Source organism: Scardinius erythrophthalmus (assembly GCF_964197995.2).
Source record: "Scardinius erythrophthalmus genome assembly, chromosome: 4".
Taxonomy (NCBI): domain Eukaryota; kingdom Metazoa; phylum Chordata; class Actinopteri; order Cypriniformes; family Leuciscidae; genus Scardinius; species Scardinius erythrophthalmus.
In genome coordinates, this window is record NC_138224.1 from 13,666,398 (window position 1) to 13,690,528 (window position 24,131).

Sequence of the window (24,131 nt, forward strand, 5' to 3'; positions counted from 1 at the left end):
CCCAAAAAAAAAAACACCATACAAGTCGTAAAGTGACATATTAAGCATTTTATACAATTCTGTCTTGTACGCAAAACCATTCGTGTAAACTGATGGAGGCTGACCTTGTTCACCTTCCCACAGAAAACAACCACAGCTCAAACCAGACATTTTTTGGATCAAATAATACTAATGAAAATGCAATATGAGTGCGCTTTAAAAGCCACAGACTTGCGGCCGCTCGACCATACGGGTCTAAATAACCCATTTGCCTCAAACACAATTCCAGGCTGGTTTGGATGCATTTTGTTTGGGGATTAAGACCATGATGTTCAAACTGCAACTAAGAGGTGATAAAAATAATGTATATACAGTATATATAGTCATTTTCATGACAAACGTTCCCTTTACAGTGATGGTCACAGCATAGAAATAAAAAAGTAGTGTTAAGTATAATGTTTGTACAGTATGTGTGCAAGAGAACAATCATAGAGCTTCTTGGGAATGCAGACATGTTGAGCCCTGTTATGAATATTATCAGATGACTGCCTGTGGTAACCCTGAGGCCGGACACACACATACGCGCAAGTCTATCGCTCTCTAATAGGGTGAACACACACATACAGGCTCTTACACGCATGGAATGATGCTGATGAGACACCAGAAACACACAAACACGCAAGACATCAGCAGTCTTTAATGAGGCTGTTTGCTTTACGTCAATGTCTCTGCTTGTTCACACTGAATTACTCTGCTTCTCCTCTGGGAGGCAAAAACCTGTCCTGTGTGTCAAAACTGTTCAAAATCAGAACACGATCATAATTTTTTCCATTTCTTAATATTCACAACGAAGCTAAATGCATACATATAGTTCTTGCAATGTGCATGTGAAATAAATGTGTGATTAGAAAAGAAAGTGACATTAAACACTTCACACAGACATTTAAAATGATGTAATGTTGTCTCAAATCACTCACAAACCACTAAATATAGATGCTTCTATTGTTTTTATGTATTGACATAATATTTAGTCCATTAGATTTACATTAGAGAACATGTACATTACATTCATATAGTGTATATTAAATGTAAATGCATTTTATATATATATTATTAACAATACTTTGGCAATGCAAACCTTTATCATACCAATAAATATTTTAATTTTGAATTGTAGGCTACTTCATCGTTCACTGGCCAAAAAAAAAAAAAAGAGTGATAGAGCCATCTAGTGAACAGAAGGTGTATTACAACTTGAGAAACAGTTGCAAACATTCTTGTCATTCATGAAATTTGATAAAAAATAGGGAGTGAAGTGGGATTTTGGAACAAAAGCAATGATGGACAGACCTCAGGCAATCCAAGAGCAAGATCAAGCTGTATCTGATTCAGGTGACATACTGGATCATCAATTAGATTTGCCTTGGTTTAAATGTTATTCTCACTGAATCTCCGGCATACGACAGAAAGTAATCAGATAAACGCATAGTGGTATGCTCCAGTGTGTGTCTGTGTGTGTATACACTTATAGTATAGTTTCACAATTTGATATCAAATGAACTTTGACCTTATACACCACAGCGTGCTTGTGTAATTGTTTATGAACAGCAATAACACACACATCTTGTCACTGTCTTATCCAGTAGCCTCAGCATCTGTTGCCCTGAGCGTTTATGGGCTGATTTAATCTGGACCACTCTCTCCCATTGCCCTCTTTCTCTCTTCTCCCCTGCCTCACTTCATACTATCGCTCCTCAATCTCTGAACCAAACTGCTATACTGCTGTGCTATCGGTCATCGTGTTTTATTGTAAGGTTGACATTCTCTAAGAAACACAAAAACAAGGCAACATTCTGTCCTGTTTCCCTCAATACTTTCTCTCTCTTCGTCTTCTTGGCTTCAGACTGTGTACTACCCTGCATAAAGTGTCTTCTCTTTCACTCTGAGACTCTCTCAGTCTCATTTACAGCAGAGAGTTCAGGACAGCGACCCGGGAGACAGAGGCGCTCTGTGATCCGTCTAAATTCGAGGCTCATTAGGGGAAGTTCAGAATGTCCCATTCCGTACACACACACACACACACACACACACTCAGACTCACATTAACGCACACTAATTCTGAAGAAATGCCTTGCACTGCCTACTTTCATTCATAGATTTGACCCCAATATGACGTGACTAATCACATGCGGAACAGTGTTATTTTAGTATTATTTATATATTATTATTACTATTATTCATGTTTTGAATTAGCTTTTTTTCTTTAGTTTTCATCTAATATTTATATTTTATTTTATTTTATTTTATCTTTATAACAATTAATAAAAAATTATTTTTTTATATTTTTAATTTTAATGCTGAGATGAAAACAAAAAAAAATACTGAAGCTACAGCAGGGGAAAGAATTTTTATTTGAGTTTATCATTACACAAACCTATCATATGGCTTCAGAACACTTGGAATATAGTGTACAATTCATATGAATTACTTCTATGAACATTTTATGTTTTTTTTTGTCCATTTTGGAACTTCACAGCTGCAGTCCCCATCCATGTCCATTATATGGAAGAGAGGAGAGTAAACATTCTCATAAACTTCTCCTTTGTGTGCCACAGAAGAAAGAAATATGATTTGAACAAACATGGAGGTGAGAATATTATTACTGATAGGATTTTTGGACTAACTTTCTTTAAAGACATTTATTCACCATACAACCATTATAACATGTATAAAGCTTCCTATATGCACAGTGGTATTGTTAAGCAAACATTCCGCCTACATCAGTTTTAATAAAGCTTTGTGTATTAATTAAACACTGAGCCTGAGGGAATGACAATACAAAACACACAAACATGCACACACACACTGTACTAATGTGTTTTACCACAGACGCATGGTCACCACACACATTTGCGAACACAAACAATCAGACAACTTCCAACAATAATCTTTAGCTGAATTTATTCATTCAAAAGCATAAAAACACAGAGTTTTCCTTCCTCTGACTCCCTCTTGTGGCCATACCATGTGTTTATTAACACTGCAGCATTCTACTTTCCACAGTGAGTGAGTGAGTGGTGTGTGTGTGTGTGTGTGTGTGTGTGTGTGTGTGTCTGTTTTCAAGTGCTGAAGAAATCACATCCCACATTATTATATAATCTGCTCTCTCTTTTTCTCTGTTTCTCTTTCTCTCTCTCTCTCGGTTGAAAAGTGAGTGAAATTAGCATACGTGAGGCTGTAATTAGAGTAATTTAACACCAAATCTGTTAAAGCAACGACACATGATCTCACTGTCATCAAACATGCCATTTTAGTTTTTATCCAACACAGAAGAAGAAAAAAAAAATCACAATTTCCATTTTACACATGTGGGCTGCAGGAATAACGACTGAAAAAATTATTAGGGCTGACTTCTAATAGTCGAGGATTCGACGATTCGATTCGGAGAGGTCTGATTCGACTATGAACCTCATAGTTGAATACATGGGCGTCAGTTTGGTTTGAAATGTGCTGGGGACAGAGACGCATTCGCATTTTCAGAAGGGCTGGGTACCATTTTTATTTTATTTTTTCGCTTTCGCGCAGGTCATGTTTTGAAAGACGATGTCCTGTAGCTTACTAATGTAAATAAATAAAAATGTATTCAAAAATCTGCTTCACATTTTCAGCAGGGCCGCGGAGCGGCTGTGAGTTGACTCCACACGGTTCTCATGTGCGTTAAAAAGCTTTACGTGGTTTAATGTACCTAAACAATGATTACCAAATTCCCCTCTCATGTTGCTCCTCATAACCACTTAAAATGGTAAAAAAAATCGAACCCAGAGTCCAATTATTATGGACGTTAACTGATATTAAGCGTTTCTGCTTCACATTTTCAGCAGGGCTGCGGAGCGGCTGTGAGTTGACTCCACACGGTTCTCATGTGCGTTAAAAAGCTTTACGTTGTTTAATGTACCTAAACAATGATTACCAAATTTCCCTCTCATATTGCTCCTCATAACCACTGAAAATGGTCAAAAAAATCGAACCCAGAGTCCAATTATTATGGACGTTATCTGATATTAAGCGTTTCTGCTTCACATTTTCAGCAGGGCAGCGGAGCGGCTGTGAGTTGACTCCACGCGGTTCTCATGGGCGTGAAAAAGCTTTACGTGGTTTAATGTACCTAAACAACCATCACCAAATTTCTCTCTCATATTGCTCCTCATGTTTATGAAATGTTATGATATATGTGATATATTCGACTATGAAAATCCTTAGTCGAAAACAGCCCTAGAAATTATAGAATTGTAGGTAAAAGATGCCTTCATTTTATCTGGTAAAGACTCAAGAGCTCAAACTGTTGCATTAATATGAGTGTGCGGATATGTTCTCCTGCAGAAATATTTCCCAAACGTGTGGAAAATACACTTATGAATTTTTCAAAAACAGATCCAGTTATACTGAAATTTCTACTGTTCAGTGTCATACAGGAGATGCTACCATTATAGCTGTGGTTTCGCTGCGGTCGAAAGCAAGACAGATCGGACAGGATTGTTTATCAAACCAATACAATTACAGCCAACATTAGCCAACCGAAACTCTATTACGACAAATCGGCCAATAGGACGTCAGAATGATTCAGTATGATGTCTCACAACCTCTGGTTGTCATTTCAAAGATCATTCAGCAAATCTTGTTTCAAGAGAGCTTCATTCCAACTACACTCGCACAACTATAACAAAATATACAGCTAAACACTCAAGTGTGTGTGTATGTGTACATACAGGGTTCTCACATCTTTTAATCAATGAATTTCCATGACTTTTCCATCATAGCGATTTGTAAAAAAAAAACATTTTAAAGAGATCTCAAAGAGAACTCAATAAGAGTGATTAATAGCTAATGAAATAATTATATTATATTACGTTTAAGTACTTTTCCAGGTTTGAACATCTCTCTTTTTTAAATTCCCTATATTTCCAGGTTTTCCTTGACTGTGGGGACCCTGTACATATTGTTCAAATAAATGCATGTGCTCAGAACATGGCAACAGACAGGAAAGTGAGATAAGCAGGACTTACGTTGATGAGCTCGATCTCCCAGATCTTTTTGACCAGCTCCATGGAGGTGTAGCCGTTGATGAGGAAAGATTTGGTGTAGTCTCCCAGCTCCAGAGACTCCAGCCATTCGGCCACTGAAGTAGGATTATTTCCATCATAACCAATGGGCCGCACCTTAAACACGGAAACAACCCGTTAAACAAACATATCGGCAACCAAACCAGAGGCTGGACACAGTTTGGGGTACGAATAGAGAGGTCCAATAACAGGAAATGTTGTTATTCCATGCTGGAAACACCTGTTTGGAGAACTAGTGTGAGTTTCAATTCTGCTCCACATTTGGTTTGGTGCTGGTCTAGCAGATAAATAAGGGAGAAACAAGCTAACAAAACAAAACAAATTTTTTTTTCATGCGATCATTCCCATATTTATTGATAAAATACCATATACTGAATACACCGCAAAAGGCTTTGGATAAAAGCATCTGCCAAATGCATAAATGTAAATGCAGAGAAGCTATCAGCTAAAGCAGCGTTTGAAAGCGCTGACTGCAGATGAAAAAGTTTTTCTCTTTTCACAGTGAGCTCTCATATCTCTCTCTTTCAGACACATACCATTTCCTGTCCTTAATCTTAAAATTCAACTTCTTTTCAAAGGAATCATTTTCATTTTGAACCTAAAAATGAAAGTTGTCATCCTTTACTTTTCCATATAATTCAGCTCAATGGGGATTCGGGCCGTTGAGCTCCAAAATAACAAAAGAAGCACCATAAAAGTATCAGAATTAGTAGAAATTTATAGTGAATAGTGACTTAAATTGGGTCTTTTAGTAGTTCAGGGCAGGCCAATTTTATGGTGCTTTTTTTGAGTACGCAATAGCATTAACTTTTATTGTGGAAAAGAACGCTCAGAACATTCTTTAAAATATCTTCTTTTGTGTTCCACTGAGGAAATAAAGTAATGCAGGTTTGAAACAATGACAGAACTGTATTTTTTGGGTGATCTACCCCTTTAAACTCACCCCTCTCCGCTCATGTTTGAGGTTTTCACACACAGTTTGAACAAAAGCAGCTTTGCACATTAATATGTGTGTGTGCACGTACATGCGTGTCCTTTCTATCTTATCAGAACACACAAACATTCCCCTCTGCGGGGTCCTTTCAGAGATTGTGAAGGAGAAAGGGAGCGCAAGGTTGTTTGGGACACAAGTGAGATTTATTTGATGTCGAGTCGCCTGCACATACACACGCACTCTTATATGGCAATACCAGAGGCTTTGCTGGATTACTCTGGAGGGGGTCTTAAATTGAGCACTCTTGGGGGGAGGGTGCACTCTGGGATGTGTATGTGTGATAAATGTGGATACCATGTAACCTCATTTAGTAATGAAATCCATGACACACACATGCATCACATACAGAATTTCAATGCTTTATTGGCATCTATAGTTCCATGAAGAATCTTTAACATCCATGGAATCTTTCCACTCTTTATTTTGATGTTTAAAATATTCTCCACATTAAGAAAAAATGGTTCTTTTAAGAACTGTACACTGAAAGGTTCTTTTGGCAAATGAAAAATGGTTCTTCTATGACATCGCGGCAAAAACTCTGAGTGAACTCATTAAAATGCTCTCCAGTTCAGTGTCTTTGTGTAAGTCACTGAACTCCCATTAGGATTGCCTGACCGTGGCATATCAACCCATTACATTTGCAAACACAGCGTGAAGCCCAAGTATATCATTTTTGAGCAACTTTACAGCAACTGGTCACTATTTGTTGTCATTGTAAATTAAAATCCTGCAGGTTTGGATCTAAGTAGGATTGGTGAGGGAATGTTAAATTTGTTTTAAAAACAAATTTGGCTCTGAATGCATTGTTAGCTGATATTTTTGGAGCTGGAAGCACCCTGTGAGAGCCCTTGGAGTCCCTGATGTCTGTACTCACCCTGGGTAGCAGGCGAATAGCCTGAAGAAGTCGCTGTCTGTGGCCAGAGTTTAAAATCCCAATCTCCAGCAAGTCCTGGTCCTCCACAACATTACTGCCCTGCAGTACAAAAAAAAAAAGTTACAAATCTAATAAGCTGTACTACTATAAGGTTCACTGCAACATGTGTTGAAGTAGTAACAAACAAATATAATAATAATTGTTAATATTAATTCATATTATTAATAATAATACTACACTAAAAAAAGTTATTTGTTTTACTATAAAGGTGCACTGCAAAAACAAATAAAACAAAGAAAATATTAATAATTATTACATAACATTACTGTCCTACTTTAAAATTCTATAAAATAGAATTGTATTACGATAAAGGTGCGCTGCAAAAATGTGATGTAGTTCCAAAACATTTAAATAAACAAATTAATAATAATAACTTGCTATATATTGTGCACCACGTGTTGAAGTAGTAACAAAAACAAATAAGCAAAGAAAGCAAATAAATAAATACATAAAATGATAAGTACTATTATTATCAATAATAATTCATTAAAATATTATTATAGTTAGGCAGCTATAGTTTATTATTAGGCAAATTCTAGTTTACATGGACAGATAAATAAGGCATAAGCTGCAATTTTCTCTAATTAAAAAAAATTGCCCTCTTCAGTTTGCACGAGCACGAACCCAATCAGAGATCCATAAGGCCATCAAACAGTATTCAAATCAACAACCCCCAACTTGATGTGCACAGGTGCAAGAAACACATGCTGTCTCACACACACACACACACACACACACACACACACACACACACACACACACACACACACACACACACACACTCACGCACACACACGCACACGCACACACACACACCTGCTGTTCATGCAGAGTTTCACCTTTAATGACCTTTCACTAACTCCAATCAGACCAATCAACCTCCTATATCCAACAGGGCCAGAGATCTGAAAATACACACTACACCAAACAAACACACACCCAGCTTCCCTATTATAGAATTAATAGTGATCACATTTCCACCATGTGATTCGCCCATCTACAGAACAGAAACAGGACAGACACACACACACAGAGAGATAAATACAAGGTGTATGAAAACATGCAGGCTATGATGTGTCTGTATCACTTCACAAAACTGATAACCTTGGTGATCCAACAACTCAAGTATAATGTATAGCTGCTGAAATCACCTCTGAACAGCAGCATCTGCTCCATTCACAGCAATGCAATCCAGACCAGAGTAATGGCACTCGGAGTAGATTTAGATTAATTGCAGGTGTCCCAAGACATTACTAATCAATCACAGCACAGACCTGCTGAAAGAATACTGTATAATCTCTGCTATTTTTTAAACAGCACAGTATGCATTATACAAAGATAAATGTTTGCAAAAGTATTATCCTTCATTGCTGTCCCATTACACTGCATGTTTAATTCAGCAAGCAGCATTAAGTTATCATCTTGGAAATTAATACATGTCCAATGCAAGCTTGTGTAAAATGTCTCAACTCTTAGCAGCTTGATCAAACAATGGGTCAAAAAATTTGTTTAAAATTAGAGTTGATAATTCCAGTTTCTTTGCAATTCAAAGGTATAGTTGAGTCCATAGCATTTTGGGAAACACTATTTCATACAGTGTGTTCTGCAAATTGGAATTTGGAAACTGCATAGTATAGATACTATAGTACTAATTTCAGCATTTACTGTATGTGTAAAAGTAAAAATGCTGCCTAAATGTTACTGTTATAGATTAATGTAATGTTTAACATCCTTAAGCTGTTTAACTGTTCTGTGTGTTTATTTTTTCCTTCTTTTTAGAAAAGCTCTTTACACTGCCTTTAATTTATGAATGAAAGTTCAACATGAAATAAGAGTAATGAGTGAAAAACATATTTAAGGGAACTTTTTTATAGGAATTCAAAATTGGGGACAAGTAAAAGCATGATTAATTGTTCACCCTCATTACCCAACCTACTGTACACGACCTTCATTATGCTATGCAACACAAAAGGAGATATTATGAAGAAATGTTTTTGTCCATATAATGAAAGTGAATGGGATCTAAAACAATATTGGACCACATAAAGTCATAAAGGCTGTTTTTGGATGGAATACCCCTTTAAATAACAAGAAATAGGAAATGGAAAACTGTGTACTACTGGCTTTGTGATGCTAAACTACACAGTAATACAACTTCATATTTACACATGATAAACTGCCACACCATTCTCATCAACCAGTCTGTCAATGACTCACACAGAACCACAGTGACATCCACATAATGTCCTCTAAAAGATCTCCAGGCATCTACAATAAAACAAGGTCATGTTTGTTTTAATATCAAAACATATTATCACAAAATAATAATGTCATTGTGTGAATGTTCTAGCATCCAAACAGTGTGAAGGATACAACAGCACATAAAAGAAACATATACCATCTCAAACCCACAAAGTTCAGAGTAAGATAAATGACCAGCACAATGACGCTGAATTGTTCATCTCAAAACTCCCAGAGGTCCTGAAGCAAGGGGCCACTATCATCTCTCTGCCACTTAACTCTCTTTCTCTCAGGAAATGCGGTTGCCTAGCTCTTTCAGACTGAGGGCACTGTTGAAATTTTACTTTTTAAAATGGCACATTGGTTCCAAATAAATGTTTCAGGCCGGTGCTGTATTCACGGTCTTCCTAATACCGAGGGAACACAGCGACTATGCAGTGCAGTTCGTCCTTTATATCAACTTTATTTGAAGAAAAAGAAAAGCAATAACATTCAGAGAAACTTTACAAGCCTAGCACATCAGAGAGAAGCAGCAGACCTCCATCTAATATTAATTGTATCTGAAGGCCTTTCAGAAGCTCCGTCCTACAGAGACCAAAGGCAGAGAGAGTGTGTGTCTCCAGATGTCCCATTCATCCGGAGGAGATGCTTTAGCTAGAGGAATAAAATTACATAATGAACTGCTGACTGGACAAAAACAATTGTATTTTTTTATGTTAAAACACTTATCTCTCAGTTTAATGCGCCGAGACAACACTGGCTCAACCAATGACAGGAGTTTGGGGTGGGACTATCTGTTTGGCTGACCAATGGCCCTGTCCCAAATGGCATACTTCATATGAACTTGCGGTCTTGAGGACTTACAATGTCCGCCGCGTGCGCGTGTCTGTTAAGTCCATGAGACTGTAGGGTGTCCCGTTTGTCATTTTAGGTTTCAAAAGGGTTCTACCCCACAGTCAAAACGGCAATACGTCACAAAAGTGTAGACTCGGAGGAAAATCAGGGTTAGGGTTTCATTTGCGACAAGGTCAATGGCAGACGGGACAAGTGTTCAGGAAATTTTTTCTGTAAAAAAAGACTGCAAGGTGGCATCAATAATGCCTTTATTAGTAATTTTGAGAAGGTTTCACTACATGTAAAACAGTTTCCACAGGATTGAAGGGTCAATACAATTTGTGAATGTTTTTAGGTTTTTAAGCTAATTTTAATATTTAAGAAAAAAATATACATACACTACCATTCAAAAGTTTGAAGCTGATAATATTTTGTAATGTTTTTTTATGCTAGGCTACATAAAAAAAAAAAAAAAAAAAAAAAAAATACAGTAAAAGTAGCCTGGATGCCAGCCGAACTTAGCCCCGCCCACAATTTTTTTAGGTCGGGAAGTTCGGTCTGGACTCGATCCGTTGAGGAACTATTATGCCCGAACAAAAATTGTTCGGACCAATCAAATTGTCAGGGCGGGCTTTATACGATGATGGACAGATGAGCAACGGTAACGTAATCATCCACGTCATCAACGAGTCGGTAATTGTTTGATGACAAGTTGATTGGATTGATTATTTTCGGGCTCCTCCCGAACTTTGTTTATGAAACATTATGTGTAGATTCCGCCATCGCGTCTGTTATAGAAGATATCGACAGCGCATAAATTTTAAAAGAGGAACAGAGAACCGCGATCAAGGCATTTGTCGATCGGAAACATGAATGAAAAACATACAGTACGTCACTTACTCCGTTGCTCTGATTGGTTGTAGGTCTATCCAGTTGAGTGCAGAGGCATTTTCCTTCCTGGTTCGGTTGAAACACGCCCCATAATCAAAGCTCAATGGAGCAGTATCAGACTCACATTCTGACTAGAATCTGAGTATGACAACGTCAGGCTACAGTAAAAGCAGCAATATTGTGAAATATTATTACAATTTAAAATAACTGTTTTCTATTATTATATTTAAAAAATGTATTTATTCCTTTGCTGCCAATTGAATTTTCAGCATCATTACTCCAGTCTCCAGTGTCACATGATCCTTCAGAAATCATTCTAATATTTGCTGTTCAAGAAACATTTCTTATTAATTTATCATTGCTGGCTCTATTAGTTTCCTAATTTTTTTTTTTTTTAAATCTTACTGACCCCAAACTTTTGAACGGTAGCCTATACAGTATATTTGTATATATTTTACTAATTTCATAGTTTTAAAAATGTGCATTACAGCTCAATTCCAAGACACGTTCTACTTTATATAGAAAATGCACAGCTGGCTACTGAAGGTTTAAAGTGCAATCATGTGTAACCTAAGACTTTAACGGAAATTATGCTCTTGAAGGATGTTTAATTGAAAACATTCAATTAAACATCCTTTCAAGAGCATAATTTCCGTTAAAGTGTGGTGTTTTTCTCTCAATGTTTGCATCTGTACAAGTGAGATTGTGCAGAAATCCCTTATATAGAGTTGTGTGGGCGTGTATTATGCTAATTACTTACTACAGGCACACATTGCTTCATTTTTAAAATAACTGGGATCCATAACTATTACAATGAGAGCAATTTAATGCAACTGTATCCACCTGTTGTGAATCCGGCAAAACTTTTGCAGGAAAAACTTTTTGTATAAATGCACCTTGTACGCAATTATCAATCAATGAGAATCACTGTGAGCATGTTTATAAATGAAGTTTTGATCAGTTTTGACCTCCCAGATAAGGTCACGTTCAGTATTTTGCTTTGCTATAGCAGGTAAAGCTGTCAATGCTGGCATTATGATGGGTGCTGGCAACTCAGCACTGGCTTCGGGAGGTTTTTAACACCCTATTAAAAATGCTCTGCAGGGAAACGGCGTGATCCATTTCCTTGACAACCGTTAGGAAGGAAACGCAATTTTTTTTTTTTTTTTTACATTTCTATAGCTAAAATACTCTGTACTCTATTCCTTTCCTTTCTTTCTGTTGCCTCGGCAACTACAGGAATGGATGCAGGTCAGAGCTGGGGGAGGGTAATCAGCATGAGCAACTAAACACTTGCAAAAAGACTCATTACACACAAACATATGCACGAGCATCCGATTCAGTCACACAATGTATAGGATTTAGTCACAGCTCCATTATACATCAGCTCAGTGCAGTATTTGGACTACCCTTCCTATGAGTCTGTGGCTCACCTGGGAACGTCACCTGTTTTAGTAACAATCTCACTGCTATCTGCACTATGACAGCCATTTAGAACGGAGACATTCTTCTGAAAAGCAACAGATCCCTTTGGCAAATCAGTAGTACAGTAGTTGTGAAATTGTTTTCTTATAGAGCCACAGTCTGACTTAAATCAGAAATCTTAAAGTATAGAGCCATCAGCAACAGAACAAAACAGATTACAGTGACTGCATCTGCTCAAGGACAAGCATGCAAGTTGAAATGAGTGATCTTAAAACTATTTTAATAATAGTTATTAAAGTCCACATTTGTTCTAATGGTCTGGAGACTGTACACTAAAACCATTCCCTTAATCAGTATTTGTATCTTAGACTTAATTAAAAATATAGTCTCTGAAAGTGTTATTTTCCCCTCTGGCAAATAGTTTTTTTCCCCAAGCAAATTTTTTTAGATTTATGCTAAGGAACTAGGAAAACAATTTGCCAATGAATAGAGTATGATAATTCAGGGTATCTTTTCTGAAAACAAGCCTTAATATCAATAATAAATAATGCAAGTACATTTATGTTGTTTTAAGCATATTTACACATTTGTACTGTAAAACAAGACAACAATATTCTGATTAAGAAAATTATATTTTGCAGTGTAGTGATTGTTTTACGCCAACCACTGTGTGTGCAAAAGAAACATTAATTAAGTGTTAGAAAATTAGTTAATGGGTCAATCATGATGACTTTCATTTCATCAAATCATCAGGGAAAAAAACAGCATAACTGACTGACAACATGGACTTTTTGGAACAATCATACCAGTTGACCAGCTAAAGCAATTAAATACATTATTCAGATCCATCATAGACAAGAACCAACAAGTCCACTAACCAGCATATAGGCCCGGTTTCACAGACAGGGCTTAGATAAAGCCAGGATTAGGCCTTAGTCGTTTTTTATAAACGTGTCTTAAAAAAAAAAACATTACTGGTGTGTATCTTGAGACAAAACAATGGCACTGGCATATCTTAAGGTACGTCAGTGCAAGTTGATTTCAGTTAAAACAGCTCACACATTTATTTTAGTCTGAGACTAGCTTAAGCCTTGTCTGTGAAACCAGGGATTAGTTAATTAGTTTAAGCCTAGTATGATTTTTGCAAGTGGACCATTCAGCCATCTGTGCTACATTTAAACCAAAAGTGTGATCTCTCTCTGCAGAAGAATTTACTGGTAATCATAAATGTGCAGGCAGTATTGATCGACTCTTCAAGGAAACAACATCTTCCAACTTGCCCTTTCATCTCTACAGGTGCTCCTGAACAATCATGATTGCTTTAACACTTTCTCCTCCAAACACACACCAGGCAAACACATTCATGCATTTGAACACGCCCACGGTGGACATGTTTTCTGCATTGTCAGAGGAGTGACGTTGACCACGTGTTGGAATGCAATGTCTCAATGAGTTAACATGCAGCACTGGATTTACAACAAAAGGGCCATTTCCCAGATAATACGTACAACATTAAGGTATTATGTTAAAGTTGTCTCATTTCTAATGATAATTATTTTTTGTTTAATTTATATTTTCCTATAAAATGTTTTTTTACTGAACACCTACTTGCTAAAACTTCTACAATCACATACTTCTAATAAAAATGTAAAACTAAATCCCTTTGCTTTCCAAAGTTCCCAAAGTACTGATATGAGAGTACAGACAGGAAACACACAGGCCAGGCAATACATTCACATGATAAATGTCACAAAATCCAAGGATATACTAAAGCCTTCATAACCTTTAAGGTCTACAGAATCAATGCTGAGCATTTTCCAACAATCATGTAACAGGAGACTAACAAATTAAGACACTGAGGACTCAAGTACAGAACATCTGACATAATCACAAAACAGCTTACCTGAGAACAAACAGAGAACAAGTACACATGCAAACCCACACCACCCACAAGATGCAACTGATGACTAATGCAAAAAAGGCACTCTCAGAACTGGCCGTAGGGAAAGACAGAGATGGAAGTGTGAAGGAGACACTCACCATAAACTGAACGTTGTCGAAGCCATTAGACAGCAGGTGGTTTTCGTACTGCACCAGACCGATGTTGTCCAGCCACTGTCCTACGGACTGGACGGGGCAGCGGGGGCCTATCAAGGGGTGCAGAGGGAGGCGTTTGAGAAGTGAGTAGCCATCCACCCGGTAGCAGCGACAGTCCGGCTGCGAGAGCTGGCACTGCCACATCATGTTCCGCGCAATGTGACTGTCAAACGAACCCGCCATGCTCAACAAGCGACGGAGAGCGCGAGTGCAAACAGGAGAGACGGAGAGAGCGAGAAAAAGGAGGTAGAAAAGTGATTTCGAGGAAACAAAGAAAGTAATGCTTAGAACAGTAGAGAAAGGGAAGAGAACAGAAAGAGAGAGCAAAGTAGAAGAGGGTCCCTCTCAGGAGAGTGAGCGTTAGGGTCCGTGCTGGTGGAGAAGTACGCCGGCGGTGGAGGTAGGCATGCTGAAGGCTCCAATTTACATCCACAAGAGAGGTGAGAGATGCGCGATCACCAACCACCGCTTTAGCCGCTGTGCTGCTCAACCTGTGTCTCAGTGTGTGGAGAGTGCAGGCATGTGCATGTGTGCATTTGCGCGTGCGGGAGGGAGCGAGCGTGTGTGTGTGTGAAAGAGGATAGGAATGACAGCGTGCAGCTTGCTTGGTAGAATTCTGTTTCTCCAGCACTCCCACACTCATTTGTATGCCTCTGCATCCTGTGCCACTGTGCTCTCTCTCTCTCTCTCTCCCTCCCTCTTGGTCTCTCTTTCTCCCTCCCTTCTTTCCACTAGCTGTACCTCATATTGCCGATAATAGCCATCAGATCAACCCCAGCCTCTTTGTCTGAGTGCAGAAGCTGCTGTTGCTCCCTCCCACACGCACACACACATACATACACACACACTCTGTGGGCGTCTGTGAGCATTGGTGGAATGGTAACACAAACAGGCTTTCTGAGGACAAAAAAAAAAAAAAAAAACGAGGGACCACTGCAGAGGAGAGGCAAGACAAAAGTATAGGAGAGGCAAGGAGAGGAGACGAGACAAGAGGAGAGGCAATGACGGAAAAGGTGAAAGTAGAGCAGATGAGAGGAGAAAACAGGAGTTGGGAGTAAAGTAAAGGTGAGAAGAAAGATGAAAGGCAACAACAGAGGTTGCAAAAAGAGAAATAAAAAGAGAAGAGGAGAAGAAAAGGTAAAGTGGATGCTGTGAAAGAAAAGGTGAGGAGACAAGAGGAAGGGTGAAAGTTAAGGTGGCATGAGAGGCAAATAGAAGAGGAGGTGAAAGAAGAAAATAAGAGGAGAGAGGACAGGAGAGGGAAGATGTGCAAGAACAGGAGAGGAGGTGGGAGGAAGGGAGAGACAAAACGAGAGAAGGTGAAAGGAGAGAAGGTAAGAGGAGAGGACAGGAAAAGTGAGAGATGAAGCGAAAGGAGAGGAGGCAATAGGAAAGGCAAAATCAGATGATGCAAAATTAAAGGAGAGGAGAGGAGAGGAGAGGAGAGGAGAGGAGAGGAGAGGAGAGGAGAGGAGAGGAGAGGAGAGGAGAGGAGAGGAGAGGAGAGGATGACGGGTGGAGAAAAGGGGAGAGGCAAAAATAGAGGAAAGAGGAGGTGGGAGAAGATGCAAAAGGAAAGGAGGCAAAAATAAGAGGTGAGAAGAATTTGAATGAGAAGAGGCAACAGGAGGTGAGGGGAGAAGACAGGAGGCAAGAGTGTAGGCACAAAGAGAGGATGAGAGAGGACAGAGGGTGAAAGGAGAGGCAAAAAGAGGAGGGAATATAAAAAAAGTGTTGAAAGGAGAGGAAGGAGACAAGAAGAGATACAAAAAGAGAAGGGAAAGGAGGAGAGACTAGAGGTGAAAGGAGGCAAAAGGTAAGAGAAAAGAATGAGAAGAGGCAACAGGAGACAAGAAGAGAACCAAAAGGAGAGCAAAAGAGGAAAGGAGTAGAAGAGAGTAGGCAAAGGGAAAGAATACAAAAGTAGAGGAGGTGAGACAAGAGAATGAAAAGAGGCAACAAAAGGTGAGAGGAGAAAACAGGAAGCAAATGGACAGGCACAAAGAGGGGATGAAAGAGAAATGAAAATGAAGGTGAAAGGAGAGGTAAAAGAGATGGAGAAAATAGGAGAGGAGGTGAAAGGAGAGGAGAGAGTGACAGGAAAGGAAACAAGAGAAGAGGCAAAAGGAGAGGAAATAAGAGGTGAGAAGTCGAAAGGAGGCAAAAGGAGGAAAAAAGGTAAGAGGAGAGAATGAGAGGGGGCAACAGGAAACAAGTGGAGAGAGGAAAGGAAGTGAGAGGAGAAGAGAGGAGGCAAAAGGAAAGAAGAGGAGAGGACAAAAGGTAAAAGTGGGGTTAAAAGAAAACAGGGGCTGGGGAGACAAGGGAAAGGGCAAAAGGAGAGGAGGCAAAAAGAGAGGATGTGAGATGAGAGAATGGACAGTGGAGAGAGGACAGGAAGTGAAAGGGGAAGAGATGAAGTAAGAGGAGAGGCAAGTTAATTGTTAATTTCCTCATTATCCACTTTAATGGTTTTCACTCTCGTTGCTGTGAGAATCTCAGGAGCATGATTCTCCAGTCAAAGAGATGTTCCTTTCCCTCTCAAAAACTAAACCGTCCCAAGATCAGCGCTTGGAGGTCTAAACTGTCCATCCACTTCTTGTCCCCCTGCTCTCATTATGACTACAGGAAGAGCACAGTGACGAGAGGAGAGCGCACAGTAACCATGGTTACATCTCAAAAAGCTCCCTGTCTATGAGCAGGTCTTTGACACTACTGAAGGAAACCCTCCTGTCTCACAGTGCTGCACACTTCACAGCCGTTAGTTGGTATTCTTACCATGAGCTCCCTATAGTTATGGATATATGTTAAATGCACTGAGATGACTCACTATATGCATCAACATCACACACAAACATAGACACACAAACCTGAGTGATTCTCCGTAATCCCATCCAACTCTGTGCCAATTCCAGCACCTATGGAGCTCATAATCTTGTCAATCTGTGGAGAGGAAGAGTGAGAGAGATAAATTGTGTGTTTGCATAACGGCAGGCTCTCATCGCTATTTTTATATCTTTATTCCATGGGCATTTCCCCACAGACTTCTCCTCACTGCTCTTTTTCTACAAGCTCACTTTTTAGTTTTTTCTTCTTAAATGCCAGTAATTGTGCTCCAAAACCACTTAATTGTTGGCTGAAAGCAGGGGGAGAAATGGGAATTTCGGGAAGGCAATTTATCACAATCAGCTTCGTTTGAGAATATGTCAGTTTCGGAGAGAGAGCAGGGAGTGTGTTTTTTGATGAATGTCTCCTCATTAAAATGACACTGATGTTCGGAGTGAAGAAAGTGTCGTTTCACAAAGCCGAACACCTGCCTTCAAAGAACAGCCCTCGCTGTGTCCCAGCAGACCGTGTTTTTACTCCAAAGAGAAAGCGGCTCGGAAGCCCCAGACGAACGGATGCAGAACTCTCCCCTTTGATCAGTTATTTCTAATGTATGTTCTCCTTTGAAGACCTGACATCTGGGTGAGGCTGGGGAGGAAAATGCTCTAATGCATTAAATCTATTGACTATGGAGTTTTACTCGTCTTATGAAGCAGGAAGCCCCCTGTATCTAAATATAATCACTGACCTGAAAGAGAATTGACTCTAAAGAGGAATTCACACAATATTGGAGGCTGAGACTATTTTTATCATGTGTACTTGATAAAATGTTGCAATAGGGTAATTTCTGTCAAAGATGTTCAGGTCATATTTTTGTCATTATTGTAATGATAATTAAGCATATTCCCACAAAATCTCTCATTACTGTAAAAAAATGAAATAATGTAATATGAAAAAATAAATAAATAGCAAAGTATTTAAACATAATAATGAAAACTTGAGGGTTAAATGTGCTTATAAATAAATAAATAAATAAATGAAAATCAAATTAATCTTGGTTCTTTGTGCAAACAACACCTTATTTATTATTTTAATTATAGACATGTTTTTGATTCGACTTATCAGTTCACTCAGTATAATTAGGATGTCATTATTCAAAGGCACTTCCTCCATTAATTGACTGACTGCTTGACTTTTTATATGCTACATTACCCTGAATAAAAGCTGCCCTAGAAGAAAACAGATCACTGTCAGTGCAAAACAGAAGCGCAATAGTGTCCCAGGCCTATCATTATGCAAACTTTATATATTAAAGAAACACATTAAAAATCATTTAGCTGCCATGACAACATTGGTGAATAATTTAGGCTTTCTGGCGAAAGGGCATGATTTTTGCATCAAACATCCAAAACATACGCAGAGTACCGAAAGAAAACCTTTCAAGCCAGTCAGCTTGGTTACTTCAAGCTAAGTGAATTAATTAAGTGGAAATGATTCTGCAATTAGCTGGTAATTAAAACGTTATTACCTCTTCCCACTCTGCCGTAAAGGAGGGGGTTCTCTCCAGTCTGTTGGGGCTGCTTTTACCGGGGCTGCTCTGCCCTCTGGAACTCCACTGCTCTTCCTCGATGGGAGACACGGCCACCAGGTTGGAGTCTGATTTGGAGAAATTCCTGGACAGCTGAAGGTCCAAAACGTTTTTTGGCATGGACCTCATCCTTCCAAGTGTGCAGGCTCTTTCTTCGTAGCTGGTATTGCTGCTTGCTGGGATATTTCCGCCCCTGCTGTTGCTCCGGGCCTCCCCGTTCCTCGCATGCACCCCCTTGGTCTTGTCACCCAGTTCACCGAGCGGTAAAGTGCCCTGGTTGACCCGTGTGTGAAAAATCGTCCTGTAGACTATCTGCGGTTTGGCTTCTCTTTGGGTCTTAAGGGCAGACGCCTCACTGCCAGTGCGAGGAAGCGGTGGCGAGTACTCGGGCGCTCTGAGAAAATTTCCGTGCCGGACCGGGGGCTCAGGAACGCTGAACTTTCGCACTTTGCCGTAGAGTTGGTAGGGGTTATCTGGGGATTCGCAGGCAGGAGATGAGCCGTGGAGGAGGCCGGCAAACTGCTCGGGAACGTGGCTGTTTCTCCGGTCGTCTCGCTCTATGCACTCTTTCTGGTGTACCGTCTCGTCTGCAGGGGGGGGGGGGGAAATCAGTAAAATCAGATTCTCAAGACTTCATTCCCTCTCTCTCCCATTCATGCTTTTCTTTTACACATAAAACACAAACACACATCAATAACAATATAAACAAACCATTTAAAACGTAACAAACCTAGAAGGAACAATGTCGCTTTTAGTGCCTGGACAGTGTCCCCCCTAAAAAGATACAAATGTGTCCTCACTCTGAAATACAAGCACCCAGGCAGATGCTGGATATGAAATAGTGTTGTGTCTGTGTATATATGTCATTCGGTCGACTAGCTGTTCAGACTAGAACCAAATGAGTGCCTGAGGCCGGGGCAAACCAATCTGTTCATTGGAGTGAGAGAGACCCTGTTCTTATCCTCCTCTTGTCCCCTACAGCCCACAGAGGACTGTCTCCTGCACTGTCCCATGTAAAGAAGCCCAGGACTCCTTCACTAAAAAGCTCTTAAAAGCTGTCCTCAGGCAGAATGTGATCTGTAGTGTAAATGAGGATCTCAGTTCATGGAGGTCACCGGGTTTATTCACTTCTTGATAAATATGAGCGGTGTATATATTTATTTTTAGGCTCTTATGTTTAAATTCATCAAGATGTAGGTGTTCTTCATGTTTCTCTGTTTATTCTGTACAGTCATGAGCGATGGAGGTTTTAGAGGTTGTTTTTGCTTGCTAAAATGTAAACAAATATTAATAATATCTAAATTTTAATATCTTTTCAGAAGAAAACATTAATGTTGCTTGCAAGTTGAAAATTCACCACCTCGATGCAAGGGGGTTTTCGGGTGGATTCTTTCATGTTCAAGTAAATAAAATCATATTATACTGTATATATAGCTATATTAATTTTCAAAGTTCTTATAAAATATCTTATAATAGCACACCTATCCTTAATAGGTCACTCTTGTCTGTAGCACAAAATATGTGAGACATTTTAATGCACCTGAATTCAACATCTTCAAGTCTTAACCTTTAAGTATGAGCAATAGCAATAGGTCATGCTTATTAGGAAAACTAACTAGGTCACTGTCAAATCTGCATACTTTTTTATCACATTTTCTGTTCTGACTTTATAGTTTTGAAATAAATATGGAACAATGGTGTATTGTTTATTTCATTGTCAAATTGGTATTCAAAATTATTTTCAAATTAACCAAAATTTCATAAATTAACATGCAAGGGGTGTGTAGAATTGTATGAATGGAAAGATTTCAAGTTTTCTGCAGATGAAAATTACACACAAACCTAACCATAACTGTAATTATAATAAATGCGAGTGAAATTTGGTCAAATAAACAGACATTTAGTATGTTCAACCAAGCCACTGCACAGAACACACACACACATATTGGTACATCCTGCTTTGATCCTGTCCAGACAGTCACATGAGTTTCCCTTTTATCTCATAATGCAGAATAATCAACTGAACGGAACGCTGTGCTACAGGCCAAAATAACCACCGGAATAGAGGAATCTGAAAGGAACACAGAGAAAGATGCTATTTTTATTTAGCATCAAAAATGTGTCGATCTTGCATAAAGCTCACAGCACAAATAAACAAGACTAAATGGAGAACGAGCAAATTCAGCTTTGATGAATAACTAAAACGCCTCTCAAAAGCATTTCTGGTCTCGTCCCACCACATCCCAACCTCACAAGTCCCCAAAACAGGCTCTGAATGAGTCTACCTCATTAAAATGTGCCTATAAAGCAGCACAGTAATGGCGTTTAATATAAATCACAGGACTGCATTTGCATGTACTGCACCACCTCTACATGTTGGATCTCATATCTGGAATCTAAAGTGAAAAGGCAGCGTCCCGTGTGATAAATACGGGTGTGGACGGCGGAAGACACGCACCGCTTAAAAGGTTTTTGATGCGTATTCTGGATTGGACTCCAGCAGACAGATTTAGTGAATGCGGAGAGACATGACGCTAAACAGGATATCAGTATCTATAACACTCCGAGGGAGACATCAGAGCTCAACGCTCCCCCGTCCCGTCCTTTCCCGGCGTCGGTGCCGTGTTCCAGCTCGTGTAAACAGAATTTTCAACAGATAAAGATCAAATTACACTCCTGCAGGCTGAGGGAGAGCAAAACAGGTGGAGACAACAAGAGAATGAGTAAATCTTGCTCACAAACAAAATGAGTTTAAAGGGATAGTTAAAAAAACTACTATCAATTACTCACCTTCATGTTGTTCCTAACTTTTATGACCATTTTTATGATGCTTTTGCATCATTTTTATAATAGCATGGAAAAGAGTGACGAGTTCATTGTTCAAAATGTCTCCTTTTGTGTTTCATGGAAGAAAGAAAGTCATGCTGCAGGTTTGAAGCTACATGAGTGTGAGTTATGATAGAATTTTTGGCTGTAATATTTCACTTTTGACCCTGAAGAGAGAGGACAATGTTGTTCAAAAGGGTCTGTGTCAGTTTTGATCATCTAGAGCGAAAGGATCGCAAGTTAAATGCCATGATGAGTTCATCCATTGAGAGACAGAAACAGCATGAACTATCACAACAGTAGTAAAGGTCACTGCCATCTCAGACAAAACAGCAGTCAGCATACAAAACACAGAGGCCTTGACCGTCATCTGCGAGAAGCCAAATACAAACACGCTGCAGAAAAAACTCACACTGAAAAGGATCAAAGGAACAAGGTAGGTTGACTCTATCTGAAGAATTCAAGGGATAATCTGCCTTGCATTAAGTCAACACTACAATAGAGTTACATGGCTCAATTAGTCGTCAGTATAAATTGGAGTTCACTGGCCTCTTTACTATACTAATAAAGATGCAAATCAGCCCCCCAAACCACAAAATGATGCCATTGCCAACAGAATCCTGATTGGTCTAATATCCGCATCTATAGTTTGAGAACACTGTATCAATAGTTTGAGAATACCGTATTTGATTAATTTAACATCAAATAAAAGATAGACTGATAAAAGCACAAGTAAAGTTGCATGTTAAAGTCAGCATGAAATGGAAGCTGCAATAGTTTTTCTTACCTATTGTGACATACATCTGAGTGAAACTCCTGGAATGAGAAAAGAATGTAGGGCGGGACTGTCCTCGGGAATTGATTTGATCATTGGAAGTTGGGCGTTGCTAACTAAATGGAGGCAGATCTGAATGCCAGTTTGCAGTCAGTTGTGGAGGATATTTAGTCCCACTCTCCACCAAGACATACAGAACATCATGAAGAGAAAAGATGCCGTTTTGGGCGGAAGGAGTTTAATGTTTTTTTTTTATTAAATATTATGAGTGCACATAAATTTTAAATAATAATAATTATGTGCACAGATAAACCCTTTATAATAAACTATAATAAACAAAATAAGAATTGTCAAATTTGATTTCATGGTGATTTTAAAGGAAAATGAGTGTGTTCATCAAAGCTCACAGGAAGGCAGAAGTGGATAACCATCTACAGTATAGAAACCACTCAGCACACCTACACAGCCATAATGGAAAGTTCACATCATTTTCTGGGAAACAGATCAAATAAAAAGCACAATTTATGGGTAATATAAAGGCAAGAGCGCTTCGAGATCTTTGCCACCATCACCGAGAAAAAATGTGTCACCAAACTACAAGAGATAACAGAGGAAAGAGATTGTTTTGTGTGTGTGTGTGTGTGTGTGTGTGTGTGTGTGTGTGTGTGTGTGTGTGTGTGTGTGTGTGTGTGTGTGTGTGTGTGTGTGTGTGTGTACATGTTTTTCTATCCCGGTGGGGACTTGAATGCACACAGCCACATTCAAGTCCCCAACCTGAATGCACACAGACTCATGGGGACTCGTGTCACAGTGGGGACCTAAATTGAGGTCCCCATGGGTACACAAGCTTATAAATCATACAGAATAATTTTTTTTTTTAAATGTAAAAATGCAGAAAGTTTTCTGTGATGGGTAGGTTTAGGGGTAGGGTTAGTTTAAGGAGATAGAATATACAGTTTGTACAGTATAAAAACCATTAAGTCTATGAAGAGTCCCCACAAAGATAGTGAACCAGACATTCAACAGTGTGTGTGTGTGTGTGTGTCTGAACGTTTTCTGCAAAATCAAATCTGCACAGGACTGTTTGGAAATTGTCTGAATAAAATAATAATAAAAAATGTAAAAAAATTAATCAATCAACTTACTTAAGCTGGACAGAGACTTTCTTCTAGATCTGCTGTAAAGCCAAAAAAAAAAAGACCTATTTCTACCCGAACCATTTATATTCACTAAAGAAATTTTGGTTACACTTTATTTTGATATTCCACTTTAAACATTATAACTATAAGTAACTTTGCAACTACATATCAACTAATTCTTATTAAACTATTAGTAGACTGTTATGTTAGGGTTCGGTTTAGTAGAATAAGTATATCTTATAATATCTGTTGGAGGTCAATCACAATAAAGTGTTAACAGATATTAAGCAGACAGTCTACTGATACTCTAATGAGAGTTAGTTGGCATGCAGATGCAGAGATACTTATAGTTAGTAGATGTTTAAAGTGGAATATCGAAATAAAGTGTAACCAAAGTTTTCCATGACTGCTGGAACCCTGAACAAACCAATGAATTCTTTAATTAAATGAACAAATATAAGA

General features: G+C 38.9%; 1 protein-coding gene across 6 annotated transcripts in view; it reads right to left on the minus strand.

Moving 5' to 3' along the window:
* Window positions 1–24,131, minus strand: part of anks1b (ankyrin repeat and sterile alpha motif domain containing 1B) — a 162,887-nt gene that overhangs the window by 34,285 nt on the left and 104,471 nt on the right. For all 6 annotated transcript variants that reach the window (XM_081362771.1, XM_081362772.1, XM_081362774.1 and 3 more), the window contains 5 exons: window positions 18,870–19,516; window positions 17,386–17,458; window positions 14,459–14,565; window positions 6,968–7,066; window positions 5,043–5,195 (listed from right to left, as the gene is read on the minus strand). In XM_081362771.1, the coding sequence (XP_081218897.1) occupies window positions 5,043–5,195; window positions 6,968–7,066; window positions 14,459–14,565; window positions 17,386–17,458; window positions 18,870–19,516 (1,079 nt within the window). The remainder of the gene's footprint in view (window positions 1–5,042; window positions 5,196–6,967; window positions 7,067–14,458; window positions 14,566–17,385; window positions 17,459–18,869; window positions 19,517–24,131) is intronic.